The sequence below is a fragment of the Moschus berezovskii genome, chromosome 10 (assembly GCF_049115385.1).
Source record: "Moschus berezovskii isolate FMDL1 chromosome 10, NW_MosBer_1.0, whole genome shotgun sequence".
In the NCBI taxonomy this organism is placed as follows: domain Eukaryota; kingdom Metazoa; phylum Chordata; class Mammalia; order Artiodactyla; family Moschidae; genus Moschus; species Moschus berezovskii.
In genome coordinates this window covers 28,876,701-28,904,218 of record NC_142469.1, presented here as the reverse complement: position 1 = coordinate 28,904,218, position 27,518 = coordinate 28,876,701, and the positions used below count along the sequence as shown (strand labels likewise).

The window sequence follows — 27,518 nt, the reverse complement described above, 5'->3', positions numbered from 1 at the left end:
GTAAGATAGATGAAAGACAAAGGGAGAAAGGACTCACAGGAAGCCAAACTTTTTACAAATGTGTTTGTTTTTCCTCAAAAGTCAATTATTTAATGGCTGTCCAGGGAAAGGAGTGAAAGACAGCCAAATAGTGGTCTTAAAGTTTTGTTTTTGTTTCTTGGGGTTTTGCTGAGTTTTTTTCAATGAATAGAATAATAAGTTTCATTTCACTGGTATTAGTCTCATACTGTGGGTTACAGTCCTTTGACTCATTTCTGAAATAGAATGAAGTGTTTAATGAATCTGGCATTCATAGAATATTAATAGGTATTTACCTAACTGTTTCTCTAGGACTTTACATTCTGTGAAAGAGTCTATCGTTATCTTTAATTCAAATATTGAAATGTTAACTAATTTTATTTCACTGTATATATTATTAAATAGTAGATTATACATTAAGTTGACAAGTAGTAACATTGTGTAGAATTTGGGTTGAACAACAACTTCAAATGTTACAAAAACTCCTTGAGATTCTCTAAGATATATACACATGCTTAGTTACTAAACTCAAAACAGAATATATGTCTTAAGGCAGCTTAAATTTGAGTCCTGTTTTCTCACATAATAATAAAAATGAAAAACAAGTAACATGTTTAAATTTTGGGCAACTTAGTTTTTAAGTACCTCTTCAAAGATTTTCCTAAAATGATTGGAAGCCTAATAAATTAAGAATATTCTCCATGCTATAAATATGCTCAACTGTAAGTCAGAATAGGCTTCCCTGGTGGCTCAAATGGTAAAGAATCTGTCTACAATGCAGGAGACCCAGGTTCAATCCCTGGATCAGGAAGATCCCCTGGAGAAGAGAATGACTACCCACTCCAGTATTCTTGCCTAGAAAATTTCATGGACAGAAGAGCCTGGTGGGCTAGAGTCCATGGGGTCACAAAGAGTCGGACATGACTGAGTGACTAACACTTCACATAAGTCAGAATAAATAATAGAATATCTATTTCCTATGAATTTTCAAAGAAAGACATGCTGGGTTAAGGGTCAACATCAACATGAAACAACATTTATTGCCTTGCATTACATATTATATATGATATAATAATATTATTATATAATCTTAGACATTTCCAAAAGATATTTATCTTTAGTTATATAAATCAATAAAATATGTGGATATACTAAATAGATATTGTTCTAGATTGCAACTATATTTTTTCATAGTATATTTCAAAAGTATGAAAATATTGCTGGGAAAGGAACATCTGTGTCTTTTCACATCTAACTTTTCTTGATTATTTCTCAGAAAGCAGACTAAACATGCAGTTCTGACATAATGCAGCATCCCATTTTGATTTCTGGTTAGCTCAGAAGCCTTCACTGGCTGAAAAAAGTCTCTGAAAAGGGCAAAACTTTCTGACCTCAGGAGGTTCTGATAGGAAGAAGTAAAGCAATGAACACTGTGAGTTCAGAAAACATTGGAATAAATTCCCTGAAGCTCTATAACCACACTGGTGTGGGTGCTTGGAGGAAGGCATAATTTCATTCTTAAAGAATCTCCTGTTTTTACATTCTTTCATTTCTCTTAAAGCTGATCTTGCAGATGATATACTCCAGATGAATTTCTGCTTAATAGGAATCCTTGTTCACAAATTGATACATAAAATATATTCACCATACATGTAAAAATAAGATGGAAAGGACCCATCTTGTTTTACAACTTTGTCTTAAAATTAATCAGATCATTTTCAGGAAAAGCAAATTTTTGGTTCTCACAAGAACTGGATAAATATTAGAGGTTATGAACTTTTTAAGAAATTAGTATTTCTGACATTTGGCTGCTTTTGATCTACTATTTTTCACTTGATCATCAGTAAATTCAGTTTCTCCAAATGTCCAGGAAGAAAGTTGCCAGAAAGAAATTTATGGTGCTTGTGTTCTAAAAGTCTGTGTAGACAAGTGAGATGTTATTCAGAATCAAGATGATCCATTCAAGTTTCCTAGAGCATTTAAATAGCAAAACAATGGCCTTCAAAACCATTTTGGCATATGAACTGAAATATAAGAAAACCATTACAAAGTCTGGGCTCATATTAGATTTCTATCACTGCCAAAATTTAGTGTCTTAAACAACACAAAGTTATCATCTTACAATTCTCTTATGTCAGAAGACCAATACATGCCTAATCAGTTTAAAATCAGGGTATCCAAGGGACAGTATCTCTTTCTAGAAGTGCTAAGGGAGAATTCATTTTCTTGCCTTTCCCAGCTTGAATAGATTGCCCACATTTCTTGACTCATGGCCTCTTCCGCCATCTACAAAGCCACAAATGGCAGGTTGAGTCTTTAACCATACCATATCTCTGACTCTCTCTTCTGCCTCTTCCTTTGAAGTTCTTTTAAGGACTCATGAGGCCTTCCCCAGTGGCTCAGCAGTAAAGAATCCATCTGCAAAGCAGGAGATCCAGGTTCAATCCCTGGGTTGGGAAGATCCCCTGGAGAAGGGCATGGTAACCCACTCTAGTATTCTTGCCTGGAGAATCCCATGGACAGCGAAGACTGGCAGGCTACATCCTTGAGGTCACAAAGAATCGGACATGACTGAAGCAACTGAACATGCATACATAAGGACTCGTGAAATTAGACGAGGCTTACCTAGATAATCCCAGATATTCTATCCATCTCAAAGTCACCTGAATAGCAACCTTAATTCCATCTACCTTGTAAAGCAGCATATTCATACGCCCCAGAATTAGGACATGGACAACTTTGGGAGGCTCTTATTCTGCCTGCCACTGAGCTGCCTGCCAGCAAAACAAGCCATGCTACTTATAAATTTGAAGGGCCCCCCCCAATTTACATAATGCTCTCTGAAGGAGCCCTGGATAAATGATTACCAAGCCCAGGACCAAACATTAAATGGCATTGCTCCTTTTTATGAAGTGAAGACTCACAGTGATGATTTCCTCCATAAGAAATTGTTGACAGATTCAGCTGTCTGCCCAGTACTTTCATTACTCTATGTGTCCCCTCTGACTATCCTCACTGATTTAAAAAAGAAGTTAATCCTTCTCATAAACAGACTGTAGAAAATATGACTAAATCCATCATCTCTAACTCATCAGGCATGTGTTGTGCATATTAATCAGGACAAACTGAAGCCTAGAAAATTGAAAGCTGGATGTAATGGTACCATGAGTAAGCCTTGCATCCTCACTGCTTCCAGCTGGAGTGACGTGATGATGCCATTCCTCATATAGAACAGTTTTATTTACAGGATCACACCATCACCAAAAACAAAGATTCCTTTACTAAAAAGAATGTAAAGAAACTGACAAAGCAGTATCATTGTGACAAAGGCAAAGTAAGTCTAAAAGATAAACTTGATGCCCTATAAGAAAATCTGTTTTCATGAATAGAATTGTCAAACTCTTCTGTTGATTAAGTTTTATGGTATTACCGCTTGCCCAGCTTTGCATGATTCTGGCATTGAACACTCTATTTATCCTTTCATTTGATTCTATGAGTTGAGTAACTACTGTATTCCAGAAACCATCCTAGATGCAAGAAGCAGAAATGACAAGGAGGATACATAAATCTGTATGAGACTCACTTGAGAGTTTGCAATTTCATGTGAGAGTTGGTTGTAAACAAATAATGGTAAAATAGACAGATGGGTTGGGTGTTCTGGAAACAGAGGGGGTAAAGTATAATTGGTTCTTGCAGAACAAGTAGAATTTTTCTAGCTAAAGAAGCTTTCTATTAAGGACCAGCATCTAAGGCAAAAGCAAGAAAGAGTATGATGTGATCAGATAATCATGACACATGTGGATTTAGCTAAATCAAAGGCGAATTGGGGAAAGAAATGACACCCTATAAAATAGACTGCAGGCAGATTCTGAAGGACCTTCTAAGCCACATGCCCCCAACTTTGGAAGTACAGGAACCAGGGAGATTAAAAAAATAAGAGACCAACAGGAAGGGCAGAGCAGCCCTCTGTGCTCTGAGAAGGTAACCTGACAGCAAGGTAGGAAACATCTGGAAGCAAAAAAGAAAAAATGCAGTGTCCCTAGCAGTACAAAATTATACTCTAGAGATGGTAAGAGGCTTGAGCTAAATGAGAATGAAGAGACTGTAACATGTTTGAGAGACATATAAGAAGTAAGCTTTTTTTTAAAATTTTACTAAAGCACATGGACTTGAGTCATAGTCCTAGACAGCATATTAAAAGGCAGAGACATCACTTTGCTGACAAGGTCAATATAGTCAAAGCTATGGTTTTTCCAGTAGTCATATACAGATGTGAGAGTTGGACCATAAAGATGAGTGCTAAAGAATTGATGCTTTTGAACTGTGATGATGTATAAGACTCTTGGGAGTTCCCTGGACAGCAAGGAGATCCAACCAGTCAATCCTAAAGGAAATCAGTCCTGAATATTCATTGGAAGGACTGATGCTGAAGCTGAAACTCCAATACTGCAGCTATCTGATGCAAAGAGCTGACTCATTGGAAAAGACCCTGATGCTTGGAAAGATCGAGGGGAGGAGAAGGGGCTGACAGAGGATGAGGTGGTTGGATGGCCTCACCGACTCAATGGACATGAATTTGAGCATACTCCAGGAGACAGTGAAGGACGGGGAAGACTGATGTGCTGCCATGCGTGGGGTCGCAGCGCCACACACAACTGAAGGACTGAGCAACAACATAGAATTGAGTGGGTTAAGGACTTCCACCAAAAGTCGTAAAAAGTTAAGTGCCCTGAAGTTTTATTTTAGTCATATTAGAGCTTTTCTATTTTCAAAGGAGACTTGGTTTACTCCATTCTTCTGTAGTTTCATAGAGAGCACCACCATCATCATCATCATCATATTTTAGGAGTTATAACTATAAATAACATATATAATTATAATTTTTTCAATTTTCTAAGTACTTGTTCCTCACCCCTATCCCAGCTAGTGAGAAGAAGAGGAATTATATGTTCATGTTTATAAGTGAGGCAACTAAAGGGCAGACAGTGCTTCACTTAAGGTCACATAGCTGCTAAGGAACATAGCCAAATATAAAATGCACATTTTCTGATACCCATTTCACATGTTTGACATTTAATTTAATGCCACACATATTTTTAAGCTCATACATATTTTTAAATGAGGTCTTGAGAGTTTAAGTAACATCCCCCAAGGATAGACAATGACTAAATAGTTTGGCAGGGAATCAGACTCAGATCTGTCTAACTTCAAAGTCCAAGGTCATACAAGCTAAACTTTACTGCATCCCTACTCACCTCCTGGAGAATAACTAGGGACGACTTCATGGACAAAGCAACCTTTGAAATGTATCTTGAAGGATGTCTATAGGCAAGGAGTGATTTTCAAAACATTTAACAACTAGTACAGTAAAATATGTGATTAATCCACGTGTGAATCAAAAATGTTAAATATATTAGCATACCTAAAGAACACAAGTAGTTATTATGTGTTGTAAGCAATAGGGAAAATCTTCTATTAGAGCATTTGGTGAACTCTGAAATATTTGCTGATTTTTAGAAATCACTGGTATTGTTTTCTGTTAGGACAGAATCATCACCCACACCCAGACCTGTTTATACTCAGGGAAGGCTGCCCACAAGACAGCCTTTTGTGCTTCACTCCTCAAGGCTTCTGGAGCTAAAAGGGCCAATGAAGTTTGCAGGATCCAAAAATGTGCTTGATTAAGGACACCCCGGGCTTCCCTGGTGGCTCAGCGGTAAAGAATCTGCCTGCCAATGCGGAAGACATGGATTCAGTCCCTGGATTGGGAAGATCTCCTGGAGAAGGAAATTGGCAACTGACTCAGTATTCTTGCCTGGAGAATCCCATGGACTAAGGAACCTGGTGGGCCACAGTCCATGGGGTCACAAAAGAGTCAGACACATCTTAGTGACTAAACAACAACAAAAGGATGGCCAGGGTGTGATGGAAAAGGAAGGATTCTCCTTCCTGTCCCTCCAGGCCCTAGCCCAGCAGAGACAAATCTGCCAGTCTTACTCCTGCCTTCCTTAAATATTTTTACTCCTCAGCATTTTAAAAATTAGTTTTAATATTTTATTAACATTATTAATACTTATTAATATTTATTATTGATAACTGCGCTGGGTCTTCTTTGCTGTATGCAGCTTTCTCTAGCTGCGGTGAGCAGGGGCTAATCTCTAGTTGTGGTGCTCAGATTTCTCATTGCAGTGGCTTCTCTTGTTGCGGCACACAGGCTTTAGGCACTCAGTCTTCAGCAGTTGTGATGCGTGGGCTTGTTGCTCTGCAGCATGTGGAAATTTCCCAGAGCAAGGATTGAACCCATGTCCCCTGCATCAGCAGGCAAACTCCTTATCACAGGACCACCAGGGAAGTCTGTATTCCTTAGTGTTTTCAATCATCTCCTGACTACTACCCTTTTTCCTAAAAATCCGCTGGAGATAAGGCAAAGTTTTATATCAATCATTAGTCACATATTCCCCTTTCTACTTTCAAGTGGTCTTTAGGGATACAGGAAGATTCTGTATTTTTCTCAGAAAATAAAAAACCGAAACATGAGATATTAAAAACTGTTTATTCCTTTAAAATATTTTTTGCTATTTCAGTCAGCCTTTTTATTTCCGAGACCTTCTTATTTGATTCTTAAATACTCAATTAAACAATATTCATTTTCACAGAGATTGAGTAAGAGGGCGATCGTTCCTTCAGAAACTGTCACAGTTTCTTTCATTTTCGGCTCATTTGGCTCAAGTCTTTCCAGGACTTTCTCTGGTTAATTGCATTACACGTGCCATTTGCTGCCCTTGCTACACCCTCTTCAAATGACAGTTTCATCATATTATCAAATGGCCCCTCATTATAGTGGAATTCCACTGAATGCAGAATTCGGTGGATTATAAGAGCCACAGTCGTTCAAAACTCAGGAGGAAATCAAGCTTCTGAGACTGTGTAGTACCAGTTCAAAAGATTGGGCCCAAGACTGGGCCAAGAAAAGTCAGGGTCATTTTTCATTATTTTAGAAGAAGACTACATTCCCACCTCCACCAAATAACACATCATTTATACCTGCTCTAGAAGATAATTTGAAGAAAAAGTTATTTTGCCATCTTTCAACTTTTCACAGTCAGTCAATTCCCTTCCCTTCCTCCTCTGTTTCCCTTCTCTATCTCTTTCCTTAACCACCTCTTATTCTCCAGCCTCAGAAAAAAAATTTTTAGGCCCCATTTCCCAGTTTGGTGCTGAGAGTTGGTTCACATTCCGAGTTTCAGTGAAATCTTAGAGTCTTTGAATCCCTAAAACTGTTCTGGAATATAAATTCCTCCTCACAATAGAAGACAGTCGGATCCTCTGTAATCTCTCTGTGCACGCTGGACTTCTAAGGTCTCTTCTGAAGCAGCCTTGTGGATCCTGCAGTTATTCATCATTGGTTTGGTCCCAAAGATGATCTTCTAGAGCATGACAAATCAAAATTAGTTCCCTGCGACCATGATGGAGCTCTCTGGAGTAGGTTGTAGTCACTTGAAAACAATACTGAAATGGAAGTGGCTAACTGGCAGAAAAGTGACAGCGTTAGTCACTCAGTCATGCCTGACTCTTTGGGACCTCATGAGCCGCAGCCTGCCAGGCTCCTCTGTCCATGGAATTTTCCAGGCAAGGATTCTAGAATGATTTACCATTTGCTTCTACAGAGGATCTTCCCAACCCAGGGGTCAAACCCAAGTCTCCTGCACTGCAAGCGGATTCTTTACTGACTAAGCTACCAGGGAAGCCCCTAACTGGCAGAGGACTCCAAAATGTCATTCATTAAGACAAGTTATTCAAAATATTGGGTAATCACAGCATGCTTTGGAGAAGGAAATGGCAACCCACTCCGGTATTCTTGCCTGGAAAATCCCATGGACGGAGGAGCCTGGCAGGCTTATAGTCCATGGGGTCACAAAGAGTCGGACACAACTGAGTGACTTCACTCACTCACTCACAGCACGCTTGCATGTGAGAATAACACCAAAAGTATCTCTGTGCATGCCTGCCCTTCCCCATCTCTCCCTCAATAGAATGACAGGCATTAAATCAAGAAAAAAAAGAGCACTTTTTTTTCACTTAGTTTTTCAACAAATATGTATTGAGTCACTACCATGTACAGGAGGCTTGTGACAAAGAGCAAGGCAAAACTACCACATTCTTCGGAGCAATGGTAGCAGCGCTTACCTGTGTTCCCAAGTATGGAGGCCTCCCTATGCCTCCAGGTTCTCTGTGCACAAAATTATGCAAATGAACCAGGAACCCACTACTGGAAACCCCAACATTACCCACCCCGCCCGAAATAACCCATTCTGTGACTTGTATTTCATTTTCAAATATTTTTATAGGGAAGCAGAATTAAGGTTGAGTTTCTACAAAGGTAAGTCCATCATATTTTCAGTTATTACTACTACAAAAAATAGAAATATAATTTTATATATATTATATATAAAATATAACTACTTTAAAAAAAATAGAAATATAATTCAGTATCATCATGATGTATTACAAAAGGGCCTAGAAATATATAGGTCAGAATTCATTAGATTATATATATATATATAATACATATAATGTACACTTAGAAAAGCGATCAAAACAATGGAAGGAAATGAACTAGTTAGTCTTGAAGAAAGAAGAGGGAAATTGGGCTTCTCATGATAACGTCAACATTAGGAGAGAAAGTCCACATGTAAAAGAGTATTTGAAGAATGAATATAATTCTTTAAATTTTCCTGCATTAATCAGATGAATATTAGGGCCCCACATTCTATTTTTCCTAAAACATTTTGAAAGTTTGCAAAGAAAAAAAGAAAGGGTGCAAGTTAATTTAAGTTTAATTTAACATATGGAAAATGTTTGATAAGAAAAACGTCACGTATAATCTAGCAGAGTCTCTTAATTTTAAAGGTTTGAGTTTCTGAAGGACTCTTTTAATTGGCTAAATCCCCTTTTAGACGTACTGAAAATTCAATTGGAAAACAGGCTTTCTGTCTTGAATTGGTATTTTTAAATCCATCAGAAAAATAGAACTTTTCCATCTGTGGTGGGAAAGGACCTATAAATAAATATGTGCATATATATTTATATTTATACACAAACATACACACACATTTGTTGCACATGTGTCTACCCTCCCGACTCTTTCCCTACCCTAACATGCATCAGTACAGTGAAAAAGGAAGCACAACGAAAAACTGTAAAGTGAGATATGGTGAAATATTACTGTGAGTGAGTGAGTGTTAGTCGTTCAGTCGTGTCCAACTCTTTGCAACCCCACGGACTGTAGCCCGTCAGGCTCCCCTGTCCATGAGATTCTCTAGGCAAGAATACTGGAGTGGGTTGCCATTTCCTTCTCCAGGGGATCTTCCCAACCCAGTGATCAAACCCAGGTCTCAAATCTTGCTTAATTATCGGATTGATATTTCTAGATTAGTGAACACACAACTGTTAAAAACTTAAATAAATTGTTTGTATTCCATTCAAGTATATGTAACCGCTGTCGATGAAATAATTACAAGGTGCTATCTTGTTGGTTATGAAAATGAATGTGAAAAGTATTTCTAATCAAAAACATATTTGCACCAACAGTGAGAGAAAAAGAACCAAAACAGCTTGTGTTATCTGCTAAAGGTGAAATATGCCTTATATGATCTTATTTGCATGAATGAAGAAAATTTATTTCTTACACATTTTAATATAGTAAAGGCTACATGGGATCTTCTATGTTTTCCAAGCTAGTTAAGAAGTCAAGAGTTTAGGATCAAGTCTATAACAAAAAAGAAAAGTGAAAATATTTGAGGATGAACTGAAGGTGCATTAAAAAATTAGCTTTATGTAAATAATCAATAAATTTCTGAAAACAGTAAATCATGACTATAAAAGAGTGTGACATCTTTACTAAAAACGTGGAGTAACGCATGCTAAATGAGACACTTGGTAGTTGTTTTTTCTCCTGTGATGTAATTCCAGATTAGAGTTACATTTTTTCCCCCATAGAGCAGTAAAAAGCTTCAAAGGAAGGAAAGAGTGGGATGTGGTAGAAAGAGAATTAGACAGTACAGTCAGCTGGTACATAAAATGATGAAAGAGACTAGAATAATATCAACATCTTGTGTAATCAATCACTGCAAATGTGTCACCAAGTACGAGGCCATCTCCAACTGTCAATACAACCGTGCAGACAATCCGGGTAAGGGAGGAAGTACAGCACAGTCAAACATGCCTATCAACACTTCTTTTTTTGTCTCAGAAGAACAAAATTCTGAGACGAGACAAGTTCTTGGAGCAAATGGAAATTTATCCAAATGAAAATCAAACGATAAATGCCAAGAGAATATTCTTTCTTTGGATTTATTTCAGTTCTTTAATTTAACCAGCTGGAATGAATTTTCAAGTAGCATTCTGTTCAGCCTTTTGAAATGGAGGACTTTCCTGTTAATTGGAAAGTTATATTTCATCAAAGATGAAGACAGTGCTCTTGGCTTAGAGATTCTCTTAAAAAAAAAAAAAAGCATTTGGTGGATATTTACCATAAAAAGATTTCAGAACCTGTATTTCAAGTATGAAAAACTGAACTGTGAGCCTACACACCTAGCTGAAGGAAAAGAGGAAAATTCAAATACCAGTGTTAGCCTAAGCGCTATACAAAAATACACTCTCACTGTGTTCTCTCTCGAGAGGAATATGCAAAGATGTAAAACAGTTTAAAAATCAAGTGTTAATTTTCAGAATCAAATGTTGATATAACTGAGGTTTCTGATCTTCTAAGGTAAATGAATTAGGTAAGTCAACATATTGAAGCATTTTTAATTGTTACTTTAACATGTTTTATGGGGACTGGAATAACATGATTGTCAACTCAGAAAGGTTTAAAGCAAGAAAATGAAAATTCACTAGGAAAAAACATGTTTAAGGCTCAGATTTTCAAAGTGATCTACACTTTGAGCAGTATTCTCAACTTATTGTTGATTAGTGATATATTAAAATTGTTACATTTAAAATTTTAATTGACACAAACTAGGAAAACTATCACAAAAGTGAAAATTTTTTTAAAATAATGAAGTATTAAAAAAAATTGACACAAGGAAAACTATCACAAAAGTGAAAATTTTTTTTAAATAATGAAGTATTAAAGAAGTAATTGTTCATACTTCTTAAAGGAATCAGTCAAAATATTGTCTGAATGATAATTGTTTGTCATGCTCTAAGATAATTTTGCAAGAAATCCTATCTGTAATACTATCTTACAAACTTTAGGTTTAGCAATATGCATATGGTAGTAATTTTCCAAGAGGCTATTCTACTGGGTGTTTTTTTAAATATTTAAATGGCTGCAATCGGTTTTTTTAAGGATGATATGAAAAAAAATTGATGAAAACATTCCATAGATTCACATATATTCTCTACCTTGCTATCTAAGGTGGTAGCCTGTAGAGCAGCCACCATGAGTTGAGGGTGGGCCATTAGGAAGGAACCAGGTAGAGAATGAGTGCCACAACAAAGATAAACACGTCAACTCATTCCTGAGATAGTCATTAATACTTTGAGAAGACTGATCTCAACTGAAAATTTCAGAGAGGACGCTTGACAATGCTGCAAGGCCAGCTTCAACAGTTTTTGAAATAGCGGTACTAGTCACATCACTATCTAAATTTCTGAAGATAAGCAATATACACAGATACTCATAAATTCACAAACAGTATGTTAAACAATCAAAAACTCATATGCAGAGTCCATGTTTTCTAAGGAGAGCCGTAATAGTAATTTTACAAACTAGTCATGAATTTCATGGTAGAAGTAATGAACCAAATTTAATTGATTTAAAGCTGAAATTTACCAACACATTCTTTGACAGCAAATTAAAATCAGAATGTTTACATGCTTATCCAATAGATAAAATTATATAAGACCCAAGATCTAGTTCAAAACACACTATGCAAACGTGCTTAGATCAAGAAACTTTCGACACATAAATTGTACGTGATTTAGTTTCCAAGAATTTTGTAATCTAACCTAATGTGCTGGGTAGAATTTCAAAGTCAAGTTAAGAAATTTTGCACTTATGACAACATACGTGTTTCAATGCCATTCTCCCAAATTACGTATGTTGTCATATGTGAAACGAATCACTAGTTCAGGGTCAATGCATGTTATAGGATGCTCGGGGCTGGCATGTGGGGATGACCCAGAGGGAGGATAAAGGGAGGAGGGAGGTGGGAGGGGGGTTCAGGAGGGGGAACTTATGTAAACCCGGGGCAAATTCATATCAATGTATGGCAAAACCAACCAATATAATATTGTAAAATAATTTGCCTCCAATAAAAAATAAATTAATTACCTAAAAAAAAAAAAAGAAATTTTGCACTTAAAAAAAAATGTACACTGAAATTATTAATTTCAAATGAACTTTCAAACAAAAGTAGTTGATTCAAAAGAAATCAGCCCACATAAAAGAATATTAAATTTAAAATAGTTATATAATATAAATTGTAATGCCCTGTTATATTTTTTAAATATTGTAATATAAAAAACAGGATGCACTTTACTTTTATAATGGGTAAATTGTGCATATTGCAAATAGTAACACATTTGAAGGTCCTTTTTTCTCCTTGTACTTTTTAACTATTTTAATACTGATGACTTACAACAAGAGGGCATCGTAGTATGCATTATTTAATATGTTTAACAGTCCCCTTTGGGCTCTAAGTTAATGCCCCTTTTGAGTGCAAAAAGTCTACAGGGTAGTATTCTGGGCAACAGAGGCACTATGATAGCCTGGAGTTACCTTGGGAGCAAAGCTTATGAAAAGTTCAGTTGCGACATGGAGCCAGAATTCAAAATTTCAGATCGTATATCTTCAGTGAATAATGAAACTACTTAAACAACTGAACGAGAGGGAAAAATCCATAAAGACCTAATGACAACAATCAATAAGAAATGTATTTGCTTTGGCGAAAGCAAGTTCATTATGCTAAGATATTATGGAAATATATATTCTAAAAAGTTGTTATTATTGCTATTTATGATGTCTGCCATAAAATGAAGTTATTGATAACAGAACTGCCTTCAAACCTCAGTGGGATTTTGAAATTTGAGTTCATAGTTTTTCTTCCTCTTTATCTGATATTAAACGTTAGATAAATATAAAAATCTCTGATAAACTCTATTAGAATGGTAAAAGTATAATAGTAGTTTTAAAGGTCAAAATGAAGTTTCTAAGTTACATATGAATGATGAAATATATAAATGATTTCCAAATTACATGTGTACAATATGTCACCTCCGTATGATGGTGAGAGGGGTGGAAATAATGAAAATTGACTTGTAGCAGTGAAACAGAAGCCTGTAACACATGATGTAAATGAATGGTGCTGACAAAAAACATCTATTGCAAAGTACTCTTAGGTTCTGAAGAGCAACTGGGTGCTCAGGAAACTGGAATTTCAAGAGGTCAAGGAAGTATATTCTCATCTTTCCAAAACCTGTATGTTTTCTTGTGTTAGTTCACACCCAGACACTGTCTTTTTTTTGTTGTTTTTTTGTCCTCATCAGTTTCAGTGTAAATAAAACAAGAATACAAGGATGTCATGTCACATTGTGCTCTGTCAAAATAAAATGTGAAGGCAGAGAAGTGCAGTGGTTTTCCTCAACTTTTTCCCCATCTGAAAAAGATGTTTTCCTCATCTCTCCATGGAGGTGATAACAGAACTTACAGACACAGTACTTACTCTTAGAAGTATGGCTGGCACTTGGAAGTGTTCATTAAATTTTAGTCATCTATCATTACTCTATTTCTAAAAATTGTTATTGTTTTGTTCAGTCGCTAAGTGGTGTTCAACTCTTGGAGACACTATGGACTGCAGAATGCCAGGCTTCCCTGTCCTTCAGTATCTCCCGGAGTTTGCAGTTTTCATGTCTGTTGAGTCAATGATGCCATCCAACCATCTCATCCTCTGTTGCCCCCTTCTCCTCCTGCCCTCAGTCTTTCCCAGGATCAGGGTCTTTTAGAAAAAGCAAGGAACTTGCAGAAAAACATCTACTTCTGTTTCATTGACTACGCTAAAGCGTTTGACTGTGTGGATCACAACAAACAGTGGAAAATTCTTCAAGAGATGGGAATACCAAACCACCTTACCTGCCTCCTGTGAAACTTATATGCAGGTCAAGAAGCAACAGTTAAAACCAGACAGGGAACAACAGACTGGTTCAAAATTGGGAAAGGAGTACATCAAAGCTGTATATTGTCACTCTGCTTATTTAACTTATATGCAGAGTGTATCATGTGAAATGCCGACTGGATGAATCACAAGCTGGAACCAAGATTGCCAGGAACAGTGAAGAGGAACTAAAGAGCCCCTTGATGAAGGTGAAAAAGGATAGTGAAAAAGGTGGCTTAAAACTCAACATTCAAAAAACTAAGATCATGGCATGCGGTCCCATCACTTCATGGCAAATAGATAGTCAAAAAGTAGAAAGAGTGGCAGATTGTATTTCTAAAAATAGACAGCCTAAGTCATCTTCATCTTGATTATTACAACAGTATTACTAATTGGGAGTTTAAGGAGCAAAGAGAGGAGAGACATAATTAATCCAGCCTAGGAAAAGGTTACAAGAATGGGGAAGATTTTTCTGAAGGTGTGACATGCAAGCACTTAAGTCTGAGTTAGATCCAGGGATACTAGAGAATGCATTCTAGGGAAATGCATCAGTGGGATTTGTAAGCATTGTGGGTTATGGTGAGTGATGTGCAGGGGTGACTAGGAAGAGCAGGATGAGGACTTCCAAGTTGATGACTACATAAGCAGGGGCCAGGTCACAGAGGATAAGCGCCCTGGGTGCCATGGTAGGAGGCTTGGGTTTATCTTCTTTAACCTCTGAAAATTTACACTCAGTACCTTATAGTCAAGACAATATTGTTTCAGAATCCCCAAAAGAATGGGACATAAATAGATTTGTTGTTGTTGTTGTTTAGTCACTAAGTCATGTCCGACTCTTTCTGAACCCATGAACTGCAGCACGGAAGACTCTTCTGCCCTCCTCTATCTCCTGGAGTTTGCTCAAATTCTTGTCCATTGAGTTATTGATGCTATTTATCTCATCCTCTGCCACCCTCTTCTCCTTTTGCCTTCAATCTTTCCCAGCATCAGGGTCTTTTCCAGTGAGTCAGCTCTTCACATCAGGTGGCCAAATGATTGGAACTTCAGCTTCATCATCAGTCCTTCCAGTGAATATTCAGGACTGATTTCCTTTAGGATTGACTGGTTTGATCTCCTTGCAGTCCAAGGGACTCTCAAATCTTCTTCAGCACCACAGTTCTAAAGCATCAGTTCTTTGGCAGTCAGCTTTATAGTCCAACTCTCACATCTGTACATGACTACTGCAAAAACCATAGCTTTGGCAGACAGACCTTTGTTGGCAAAGTGATGTCTCTCTCTGCTTTTTAAGATGCTATCTAGGTTCATCTTAGATTTCCTTCCAAGGAGCAGTGTCTTTCAATTTCATGACTGCAGTCACTGTCTGCAGTAATTTTGGAGCCCAAGAAAAAAACATGTCACTGCTTCCACTTTTTCCCATTTGCCACAAAATGATGGATGTCATCATCTTAGTTTTTTGAATGTTGAGTTCCAAGCCATTTTTTTTTTCACTCTCCTCTTTCACTCTCATCAAGAGGCTCTTTAGTTTCTCTTCACTTTCTGCTATTAACAATAGATGAACACCTCTTATATTAACCCTTTACAATTGGTAGCCAAAATGCTGTTTGAGTCTTAATATTTTTGCAAAAATGGGCTCAAGATAATTTCCCAAATTACAGCATTTAGCAGAGCATGTAATGATATATCAAATTATTTTTCTGCAAATAATTTCTCAGAAGCATCTTGGAAGTTAAATGGAAATACAGTTGAACTAATTCATGTATTAAACAATGGTTGACCCTTATACAACTTCAGAGGGTTAATCCAAGTATAATTTATAGTTACCCTCCATGTCTGTGGTCCCCTGCATCTGGAGATTTAACCAACCGGAAGCTGTAGTACTGTAGTATTATTGTTGAAAAATATCCATGTATAAATGGATCTGTGCAGTTCAAACCTGTGCTACTCAAGGATCAACTATACAGAATAGATAAAACAGGTAGCTTAAATTTCCATTTGGAGACATTGTCTGCCTATTTTGTTTTAAGTATCCATTATACCATATTTGCACTGTATTTGAAATAAATTCCTAGGTTAAAATAACAGAAAGAAAATAAGTATTTCTGTTCTGTTAAACAACAAAAACCCAAAAGGTTTTAATGCATTTCTCAAGTCAATTCTACTTGGTAAAAATATGGCTGAGAAGGAATTTAGCCTTGCTGACTTTCAGCTCTGTTCTGCACCACTAGGTCAAGCTGTCCTGTGTTTATAGAGCCCACAATTCAAAGACCTTTAAATATGTATTTACACAGTAGATCATATTTGCTGAAGAAGTCATACTGTAGCAATTTCCCCTTCTTTGCGAAATTTCTTCAGTGATGTCTTCACAAAAAAGGAAAAAAATTGGAATTTTCATCCTCTAAACAAAATTCAAGTCCAACTCTAGATCCAAATATAATCAGATTAACTCCTTTTTCACATCATTTGTGCTCTTTTGAAAGTATAAAGTCTTGGCTTCTCAAATGAATTTCCTGCCATACCCAATAAAGAGAAATACCTAACAATGAATTTCATACTTTTAATGAGATACTCATTTAACTGGCTTGATCGTAGACTCTGATATTCATAGAGTGTGGGATACATTTTTAGCTTTCTGAGAAAACTTGTCTTGGAAGTTGAGTTACTTAAAGCTCAATAGCTCCCCTTAGTGGTACCTTGCAAGAAATTCACCAAGAAGCAGCTTTTATAATGAATGATCTATACACAAATTTCTAAACATCCTGAAAATTGTGAACTGATATTCCTAATTTGAGTAATTCTCAACAAACAAATTCTATTCGTGATTCTAACTAGAATGATTATTTTATTCATAACCCTATTACATTTAAAAAGATAACTGAACATTTTCTATGGTTTATATTTTTACTTGGAACTTAAAATATGTAATACATAATTTAGGAAGTATTATTCAAGATCACTTATTTTGTTCTTATATTTATTCTTTTCAGTTCATACTTCTGTTTGAACATATTTTAAAAAGACAATCTGCAACTAATTTTTATTTTGTATATAGGTGCCTGTTCCAAATGTACCTAATTAGAAAACTTGACTTAAAAATTAATAGCTACAGTAAGTAAAAAAACATACTGGATATCCATGGGGAAAGTATAAGAAATTAAATGATCAATGCTGTGATATGAAATAAACTTTTTGAAAGCACAGGTTTGAGAAAATTAGACTTCTATTGATCTCTATTTATGGTTCTTAAATGTAGCTGCACAGAATAAACTGGGAATGAACATGTTATTCGGAGAAGGCAATGGCAAGCCACTCCAGTACTCTTGCCTAGAAAATCCCATGGATGGAGGAGACTGGTAGGCTGCAGTCCGTGGGGTCGCTAAGGGTCGGACACAACTGAGAGACTTCACTTTCACTTTTCACTTTCCACTTTCACACATTGGAGAAGGAAATGGCAACCCACTCCAGTGTTCTTGCCTGGAGAATCCCAGGGACAGGGGAGCCTGGTGGGCTTCCGTCTATGGGGTCGCACAGGGTCAGACACGACTGAAGTGACTTAGCAGCAGTAGCAGAACATGTTATTAACTCCTGGGCCCATCATTAAACTACTGACTCATCATCTCCAGGAGTGGTACTAGGAATCTATTTTTCAAAGTCATCTGTACTTGGAAACCCGGTTTGCAGAAGGCCCTAGGAGATCTTTACATAAGTGACAATACACTATTGTATTCATGGGCTTCCCTGGTTGTCTCAGACAGTAAAGAATCCGCCTGCAATGCAGGTGACCTGGGGTTAGATCCCTGGGTTGGGTAGATCTCCTGGAGGAGGGCATGGAAACCCACTCCAGTATTGTATTCATAGAAAATAACTTCAGAATCTCAAAAATGTCAGTCGCCTACTCAATTATGATTTGCAAAAATAATAATAAAACTTGAATAATATGTGGCTATATGGTCTTCACAGAGATTTTGGCTAAATTTTAGCTACTCTTTTAAAAATCAAGGCTCAAAAATAAATACCAGTCATCACCATACTCAGTTTATGGGTTCTTATTACTTTTAGAAGTGTTTCTGAAACAGAAAATAGCCTTTTCTAAACTAGTCACAGAAACACCCAAATTCTGCTTTGCTCTCAGATTCTGACACTTGCCCTTCTCCAGTTTTCAGTACCACTGGTCCTCAGAACAAACTCCCAAAATGGCAATCAAGTCCTGTCTGTCGTTCCAGCTTCTCTGGGTAATATACTATATATAGACTCTGATCAAACCAAGGAAGTCTACTTCAGTTCCCCAGATTCACCATGTCCTTGCATGCCTTCATGCCACTGACATATTGTTCACTGCCTGCTGTGCCCTTTTTCCCTCATCAGCCTGGCAGACTCTCATTAATTCTTTAAAGCTCAGCTTAAACATCACCCCATCTGGGGAGTCTTTTTCAATCTCCATTGGCAGAGTTCAATGCTTTCCTTGCTCTGCAACCAATAGATCTTGTACATGCTACTATTTTTGCATTAGTGTGCGGCTTTATTTATTGTATCTGTCTCCATATCTCACTTGTATCTCCAGGTTTTAACACACTCCTTGGCAGGGATAGAGGCTTAATTCCTGTTTGTGTAATGAGTTAATAACATTAGCCTTCATTTCTCCCATGATTAATGTGTGCCATGTACTATGCTAAGTGTTTTACAAGCATCCTTAAAAAGTTTAGCAAGTGGTAATGATTATCCCCATTTTAAATATCAGACAATTAATCCCAAGAGATATCAACTTGTCAAAAGTCACATAACTATCTGGTGGCAGATCTAGAATCTGAGCACCATGTTTTTCAGACTAATGTAATGTTTAATGTTCTTAAACGTTACACTTTTCTATGAAAGGACTAATTTCCTTTTGATGGTTTCTCTCCAAACACTGCCCTCATAGCTGGGACATGGAAACATGACGAACATTCTTTTAATCATTGGAGCACTCTGCAACCAAATTCTGGTGTGCGTGTGTGCATGCACACACATAATCAGTGAATGACAAAGCACAAATGTATATGTAAGTCTGTGATAACTGGAATGCATAGTTTACAAAGTCACCAAAAAATGTATAAAATAACTCCTGCCCACATCAATGAAAAGTCAGCAGAACAGAAAAAGAAATCCCCTTTAATGAAAACCTGACAGAGTTTCCCAAATTGCATGTGATTTTTAATGGACTAGAGACACTCTTCTGCATTTTTATTTCTTGGACAAGAGGAAAATATATTACTTATGCAAGATAGTTAGCATTTCCAACCACTAACACATGGCCTGTAAAAAATAATAATCTCATTTTTTTATTGTGCAATAGCCCTCTGTTAGGCAACAACAACGTACAACGTGCTAGTTTCCTGTTACTTTAGTAGAGCCTCCCCTTTCACTCACCGCCCAGACTAAATAGTTATTCCTTGGATAATAAAACTCTAATACTGAGTTTCAAGCTACTTCCAAGAATGTTTCTGCCTGTATTAAGAAATAATCACATCAGTTTGCTAATAAACAGAAATGCACTGTAAGTTGAATATGTTGTCACATGTAGCTAGCAAACATATAAATCAATCCATGACCAAGAAAGAAACAATATATTTTTTATGGTTGGGATCACAGCTGTAAAATGTTGGACCATCATCAAGAGAACAATGTCAAACACTGAACTTTTGGATGATTTCCATAAAAATAACATTTTGTTTAGGGTCAGTAGTTTTTATGGAACTTTGGAATGATTTTCACTGACTATATTTTTAGGGTTGAACTTGAACACCTCCAAAATGCTCTTCAAATGGAGATATTATGTAATCTAACCTTTTCAGCCATGTTCTTTGGAAAATCAAGCACATACCACAAAAACCAGCATCTATCTCTTTCAGTTTGTACAGATTTATGAAAATTAAATGATAGTACACATGCAAGGCAATAAATTAACTTTTCGGTTTTCTCTTAGTTACTAAGTTCATGTCAGCACTGAAAATGTGTAAAGCCAACATGAAAAAAAAGAAAACACCCTGAATTTCTTCTATAGAAATCTCATCAATCCAGCAATAGTCTTTTAAGTGAAAAGAATACTGGAATTCATGAATCTGGATATGACTAGTCAGATCTAGACGTAATAGTCAACTCTAATATTTTTTGTTCTCTACATATCCCAAATAATTTGCCTGATATTTGATTTACATGGTCTGAATTCTTATTTTTGTTTACTCTCCTTTAAAGTCCAAAATTTTATGTTGAGCCCAACAAGGCAAGTTTTCACAAAGTAACTGGAAGACTTTATAAATATAGTCTCAGACAAAGCTAGTTGTGGCATAAAATCGAAGCAGACTGTGTTGGCTGAGCATACATATACAGTATTAATAATGTTGGTTCCTAGAATTCCATAACCAGAGCTCAAGAAAAGGAAAGCCAAACCACTGAATTCAATATTTGCAGCCTATTTCAGGATGTGAAAATATTTTGGTTCTCCCATGCAAATAATTTCTCGAAAATACTTTTGTTCAAAATGACTTTTTGTAGACTGAAACTAATTTCAGATTCTACATGACTCAATATGTAGGGATACGCCCAATCAGAATTTCTTCCACACCCAGGTATACTTGGTTCTTAGTTTTCACTTACTGTATTGATTTGAATGAGTAATTTCTCACTGGGATATGTTTGCTAATAGAGATTGCTAAACCATGCCCTGAAAATTACTTTACAATGTAGGTTGTATGTGTAAAATGTTAACATAATAATAAAATATAGCTAATATACTAATTTGAAATTTAAAAACAATTCATCTAATTTGGTGCCAGACTCATGCACTTTGATCAAATTGCGTGCTGAGTCATATCAGTCGTGTCTGACTCTTTGTGACCCTGTGGACCATAGCCTGACAGGCTTCTCTGTCCATGGAATTCTCCAGGCAAGAATACTGGAGTGGGTTGCCAGGCCATCCTCAGGGGATCTTCCTGACCCAGGGATCAAACCTGCATCTCTTATGTCTCCTGCATTGGCAGGCAGGTTCTTTACCATTAGCACCACCTGGGAAGCCCATTGATCAAATTACTCTCTCCTAAAATTGTTAATGGTTACCCAAGGCCAATAGAATGAAATTCATTTCTTCGTCCTGGCCCCAGTCTTTCTTTCACTATGCTTCCTACATCAAAACCTTTAAGTTGTATTGATTCCACTTTTTAAAATGTTTCACACTGTGTATCTGAATAAATCTGTGCTTCAAACCCTGTTCAAGGTCAAGATTCTCATGGAATCCAGTATATTTCAATAAATATCTACTTATTTGGTTGAGAGAGATAAAGTTCCTGCCCTTGCGGCTAATACCATAGGGTTGTTGATAAGTCATAGTCACAGGTACCCCTGCATGTAGAGAATTTTCAATAAAAATTATTTTCAACATATAAATATTCATATTAAAATATAATTATCCTCAACCTTATTTGCATATTATGCAAATTAATTTTCTTCTAGTAGATGACATGCAGATGTATCAGTTCAGTTCAGTCACTCAGTCGTGTCCGACTCTGCGACCCTGTGCACTGCAGCACACCAGGCTTCCCTGTTCTTCACCAACTCACAGAGCTTGCTCAAACTCATGTCCATCCAGTCAGTGATGCCATCCAACCATCTCATCCTCTGTCGTCCCCTTCTCCTCCTGCCTTCAGTCTTTCCCAGTGTCAGAGTCTTTTCCAATGAGCTAGTTCTTCCCATCAGGTGGCCAAAGTATTGGAGCTTCAGCTTCAGCATCAGTCCTTCCAATGAATATTCAGGACGGATTTCCTTTAGGATGGACTGGTTGGACCTCCTTGCAGTCCAAGGAACTCTCAAGAGTCTTGTCCAACACCACAGTTCAAAAGCATCAATTCTTCAGTGCTCAGCTTTCTTTATCGTCCAACTCGCACATCCATACATGACTGCTGGAAAAACCGTAGCCTTGACTAGACAGACCTTTGTTGGCAAAGTAACGTCTCTGCTTTTTAATATGCTGTCCAGGTTGGTCATAACTTTTCTTCCAAGGAGCAAGCGTCTTTTAATTTCGTGGCTGCACTCATCATCTGCAGTGATTTTGGAGCCCAAAAAAAAATAAAGTCTCTCTCTGTTTCCCTTGTTTCCCCATCTATCTGCCATGAAGTAATGGGACTAGATGCTATCATCTTAGTTTTTTGAATGTTGAGCTTTAAGCCTGCTTTTTCACTCTCCTCTTTCACTTTCACCAAGAGGCTCTTTAGTTCTTCTTCACTTTCTGCCATAAGGGTGATGTCTTCTGCATATGAGGTTATTAATATTTCTCCCTGCAATCTTGACTCCAGCTTGTGCTTCACCCAGCCTAGCATTTCTCATGATGTACTTTGCATATAAGTTAAATAAACAGGATTACAATATACAGCTTTGACGTACTCCTTTCCCGATTTGGAACCAGTTTGTTGTTCCATATCTGGTTTTAACTGTTGCTTCTTGACCTGCATAAAGATTTCTCAGGAGGCAGATCAGGTGGTCTGGTATTCCCATCTCTTGAAGAATTTTCCACGGTTTGTTGTGATCCACACAGTCAAAGGCTTTGGTGTAGTCAATAAAGCAAAAGTAGATGTTTTTCCTGGAACTTTCTTGCTTTTTCAATGATCCAACGGATGCTGGCAATTTGATCTCTGCCCTTTCTAAATCCAGCTTGAACATCTGGAAGTTCATGGTTCATGTACTGTTGAAGCGTGGCTTGGAGAATTTTGAGCATTACTTTGCTAGCATGTGAGAAGAGTGCAACAGTGCAGTAGTTTTAACCTTCTTTGACATTGCCTTTCTTTGGGACAGAATGCAAATAGGTAACTGCTACTTGGAAAAATTTGAAAACAAAATAGAACCTTTTGTAGGAGTCAAGTAACATATACACATTAGTAAGTTTCTTGAAAGTATTAATTTCTCAGTCTTGTCTGACTCTTTGCAACCCCATAGAGTGTAGTCTGCCGTGCTCTTCTATCCATGGAATTCTCCAGGCAAGAATTCTGGAGTGGGTTGCCATTCCTTTCTCCCCAGGATCTTCCTGACCTAGGGATTGAACCTGGGTCTTCTGCATTGCAGGCAGATTCTTTCCCATCTGAGCCACCAGAAATCTATTTGAAAATTTATATTATCCATCAATAGCTATCATGTAAAATTATACTCATACCAAACTTATAGCAATAGAACCTTCTGGAATTCAGAACTATCAGATATTAATTACTTCATCATATGTTGCCTGTGTTTCATGTTTGCATTGCTTAAAGTATAGCACAACAGCCTTCATAAAACTAATTGAATATGGAGAAGGAAATGGCAACCCACTCCAGTGTTCTTGCCTGTAGGATCCCAGGGACGGCGGAGCCTGGTGGACTGCCTTCTATGGGGTCTCACAAAGTCAGACACGACTGAAGTGACTTAGCAGTAGCAGCAGCAGCAAGGAGTTCTTGACATGTGTACTCAAGGAAATGGGCACAAAAAGTTCATTGCAGTAAAATGTTTTTAGTTGTAAAAGCCTGGAACCAATGTCCATTAGAAGAATGAATAAATAAATTGTAGTTTGTAGAATTTGGCTGTTAAAATGAATAAATATAAGGTATGCGTATTAACTTTACACCTCAAAAAAAAGACTTAAAAATGGCCAACTGATATGTATTGTGTGAGATTTAGTAGTTTGAGAACATGAAAACAAAGTTTGATGTATATACATATTAAAAACCTGTATGAGAATGATAAACCCCCAAATCTGGCTTGTTTCCCTCTGGAGAGGTAAGAGGAAAATGGATTGAATATCTATAACTTGTTACCTCATTAAAAAAACGTCAAACTTGAAAAAAAAAACTAATTGAATGAACGATTTAAATAGTAGATAATTTCGTATCTATGGGCATGGTATGCAACCTAAGAGAAATTCAACTTGCCTTTAAAAACTTTGAAAAATGAAATTGAACATGACTGAATGCTTTTTAAAATGTGTCTCCTTTCATTTCAGGAAGAAAAGGAAGGGAGAGAAAAAGAAAAAAACCTAATAAAGAAGAAAGTAAAGATGCAATACCTGATAACAAAGGTCTGGAGCCCAGCAGGGAAACTCCAGAGCAACGAGAAAACAAACAGCAGCAGAAGAAACGAAAGGTCCAGGATAAACAACAGAAATCGGTATCCGTCAGCACTGTACACTAGAGGGTCCCATGAGATTGCCGTAAACTCGTAATGCTGCTATCTCCACCAGATGCCCAGGACAGGTGCTCTAGCCATTAGGACCACAAATGGACAATGTGTCAGTTACTGCTCAGTCTAAACAACATTCCAGATAGTTGCTATATTCTTCATACAAGCATAGTTAACAACAAAGAGCCAAAAGTCCAAAGAAGGGATGCTTTTGAATGGTTATCTTATGTGCTTCTGTGCATTTTTAAGAGACAAGAAATTTTGTACATAATCATCAATAGGCTAGAAGCTGTAACAACCTAATGATGACAGCTGGAGAAGCAACATCTTCTCCCTATAAAAACATGTTTTCAAGCTATTGTTTAAAGAAGCAAATGATAGTTCTGCAAACTCAAAGATGCTGTGTCCCTTCAAAAGAAACCAGAGATCAGAGGAGAGAAACACCTTTCAAAAGACAGTGTTGTTTTGTGCAGGAAATCTAGGGAGTGCTCAGATATTAGGGCCTGGCATTTGGAATCATAGGAATTATCACCACGGAAACAATTGTTCTAAGCTTGGTTCTCTTGCCCTCATTTGTCCTTCTGCAAGAAGCATGAGAGTGCACATATTTTCAGAATTAATATACTGTATGGGATTGGAGGAAGGCAAAATGTGGAAGCAACCATAGAGCTGGAGATGATTTTGTGCTTTACAGAACTGTGAAGGGTTGTGGTTGCCTGGAACAGGTCTCCAGCCTATGTCCGCACTGTGTGGTTCAGCCTCTGCTACCCCTTGGGTTATATGTCTGTAAACATGTACCTGTAACTTACTTCCAAAAACAAAATCATACTTATTAGAAGAAAATTCTGATTTCATAGAAAACAAAAACTAGAGCAAGGAAAATATAACATGTTTGCAAAGTCGTGTGTTTTCTTTCTCTTTCAACTGGGAGGGGGAAAAACAATCTTATTACCTGCTTAATTGTCCACATGGAACTAAAAGGGATACTACTTTCTAACAAAGTGTATCTAATAGGGGGGAAAGCCACCACAATAAATATATTTGTTGATAGTTTTTAAAGTTTTGTTCATTTTATTGTTTGTTTTATTAAAAAGTTTTTACTCTTAGAGATTCCTGAATTGGGAAAGAGGATTGTGGATCCTATGGAATTCAGAACATATTACAATTCTCAGTGTTTGCTTTTGGAGTCCAGCCTTATCTGAGCTGATGGAAATTTACTTATAATGTATTAGAAGATATTTATCCCATTTTTCTTATTGTGATTAAAAAATTCTAGTTATAGCTACAGGGGCCTCCCTAAATGATTTCATTACTCCCTCTTCTTTGTTTCGAAATTTGTATCTTTTCTTGTATGTCAGTTCCTCCGGCATCTTGAACATTTGGCCTTTTCTTCTGCGTGTTTTTTCAGTCTCTGGATCTCTTTGGGGAACTGAAGTCACCCTATCTGGAGGCTTCACCAGTATTTCAGAGAGGCCACAGCCAGCCTGGGGCAAGAGGAGACAGGTGCCACAGAATCTCATGACCCACCATAACCTTCCTGTTGCAATGGAAGGACACACAGCTTCCCTGTTCACCAGTCTTCCTAGCCCTCTAAAGAGCACTGCTTTCTGAAGAGCTGACAATGAATCTGGTTTCTAGCTGCCAATTTCTGGTCATTCTTTCTCCACAAACTGTACTCTTCATGTGGACTTCTTGCCTTATTTCTCTTTTCCTCTCCCAAGATATAAAATTTTTGAGTGATACGTTCCTGTTTCTTATTCTGTATTTTCTTTTCTTGTCCACGTGAAATGTGTTACGTATAAAAATAATCCAATCTTCAACTACAAAATTTCACCAAGGAGAAACATACATTTTCCTTACAGAGTTGTGTTAGGTGGAAGCATAGTCCCATCTTCTAGACCTTAAGAGGCGATTTCTATTTGTCCTCAATCTTACCTAGTCAAGCCTATGTGGCCAAATGATTTTTGTGTATTTTCTATGTTTATCATTGTCTTCATCCTTTCAACAAGCGATGACAGAGAAGGTCTACACCTGCATATGCAACGCTGAAAAAGGTTAAATAAACCAAGACACAACAACTGTGGTAAAGGATTATCATATCTTCCCAGGTATTTTGACTCCAGACTATTACCCTGTGGTCCCCCAGACTTTGGCAGATAATCTAAATCCCTGACGCAGCGCATAATTACAAGTAGCATTATTACAAAGGAAAAAGAAATGAAAACCAGCATTATAGTCACATATTGGGTGAAATATAAGTGAAGACAAAGAAAACATCAACTTTAACTGCAGTTCTTAATCCACTTTTAATTAGATCTTAAAGCACATGAAATCATTATCATCTTCAAACTAGCAACCTACTCAAATTTGTGAAAATCTCCTGTTTGACTTCTGATAAAATTCGTCACTGAAGGCATTAACTTTCTGCTGTGATTCTGTCTCTGAGATCTGGTAAATTGTTAATGGTGGCAGATGGCTGGTAAAGTCTAGATACAAAGAAAATCAAGGGAATGCAGCAATGTAAATCTGTGTTTGATCCACACACCTGTTCTGGTCTCCAAATTCTACTTTATAAGAGAAAGGAGGTCTTTTTTCTATCCAATCATAGGTAGCTGGCACTACTTAACAACTGGCAAACTACTTAACTGCTCTGAGTCCCCATTTCTTATGTGCAGCGTGAAAGAGGTAGTCTGGAGATGGCCACTGGCAGGGCAGCCTGTGTCCTTTGTGTTAGTTCCAGGTCACGTCCCTAATAACTCCTCAGTAATGACAGTGTCCTTCTGGGTTCCCCAACTTTGCTTTCCCAAAAAGTGGAAATGTACAGGCTCTTAAATGAGAATTAGAAGTTTCACCACTCAATATAGTAATTATTCTATATGTAATACATATCAAGAAAAATAACTAATCCCACAAGCCACATATAAATCAATTTTTATCTTGATTAATATGTGATATTATCCATATAAGTGTGCTTAGTCCTTGAAATTATTACATTAACTTCTTATTCCTTGAAATTATTACATTAATTTCAAGGAATAAGTAATTCCTTGATGTAATAATTTCAAGGAATAAGTATATCTGTGGGATTCAGTGGAAATGAAATGTATATTAGTAACCAAAATGTAAACACAGGTTTTGTCTTGGATCTTGTTAAAATTAAGAAATCACGTA

General features: G+C 37.0%; 1 protein-coding gene across 2 annotated transcripts in view; it reads left to right on the top strand.

Moving 5' to 3' along the window:
• Positions 1-27,280, top strand: part of RSPO3 (R-spondin 3) — a 96,884-nt gene extending 69,604 nt beyond the window's left edge. The window contains exons 5-6 of one of the 2 annotated variants that reach the window (XM_055432783.2): positions 24,172-24,335; positions 25,756-27,280. In XM_055432783.2, coding sequence (XP_055288758.1) covers positions 24,172-24,335; positions 25,756-25,869 — 278 coding nt within the window. In that variant the 3' untranslated portion in view covers positions 25,870-27,280. Of the gene's footprint in view, positions 1-24,171; positions 25,731-25,755 lie in introns of those variants that run through there. The other variant, XM_055432784.2, reaches the window with a different exon arrangement.
• The last annotated feature ends 238 nt before the right edge of the window (positions 27,281-27,518 follow it).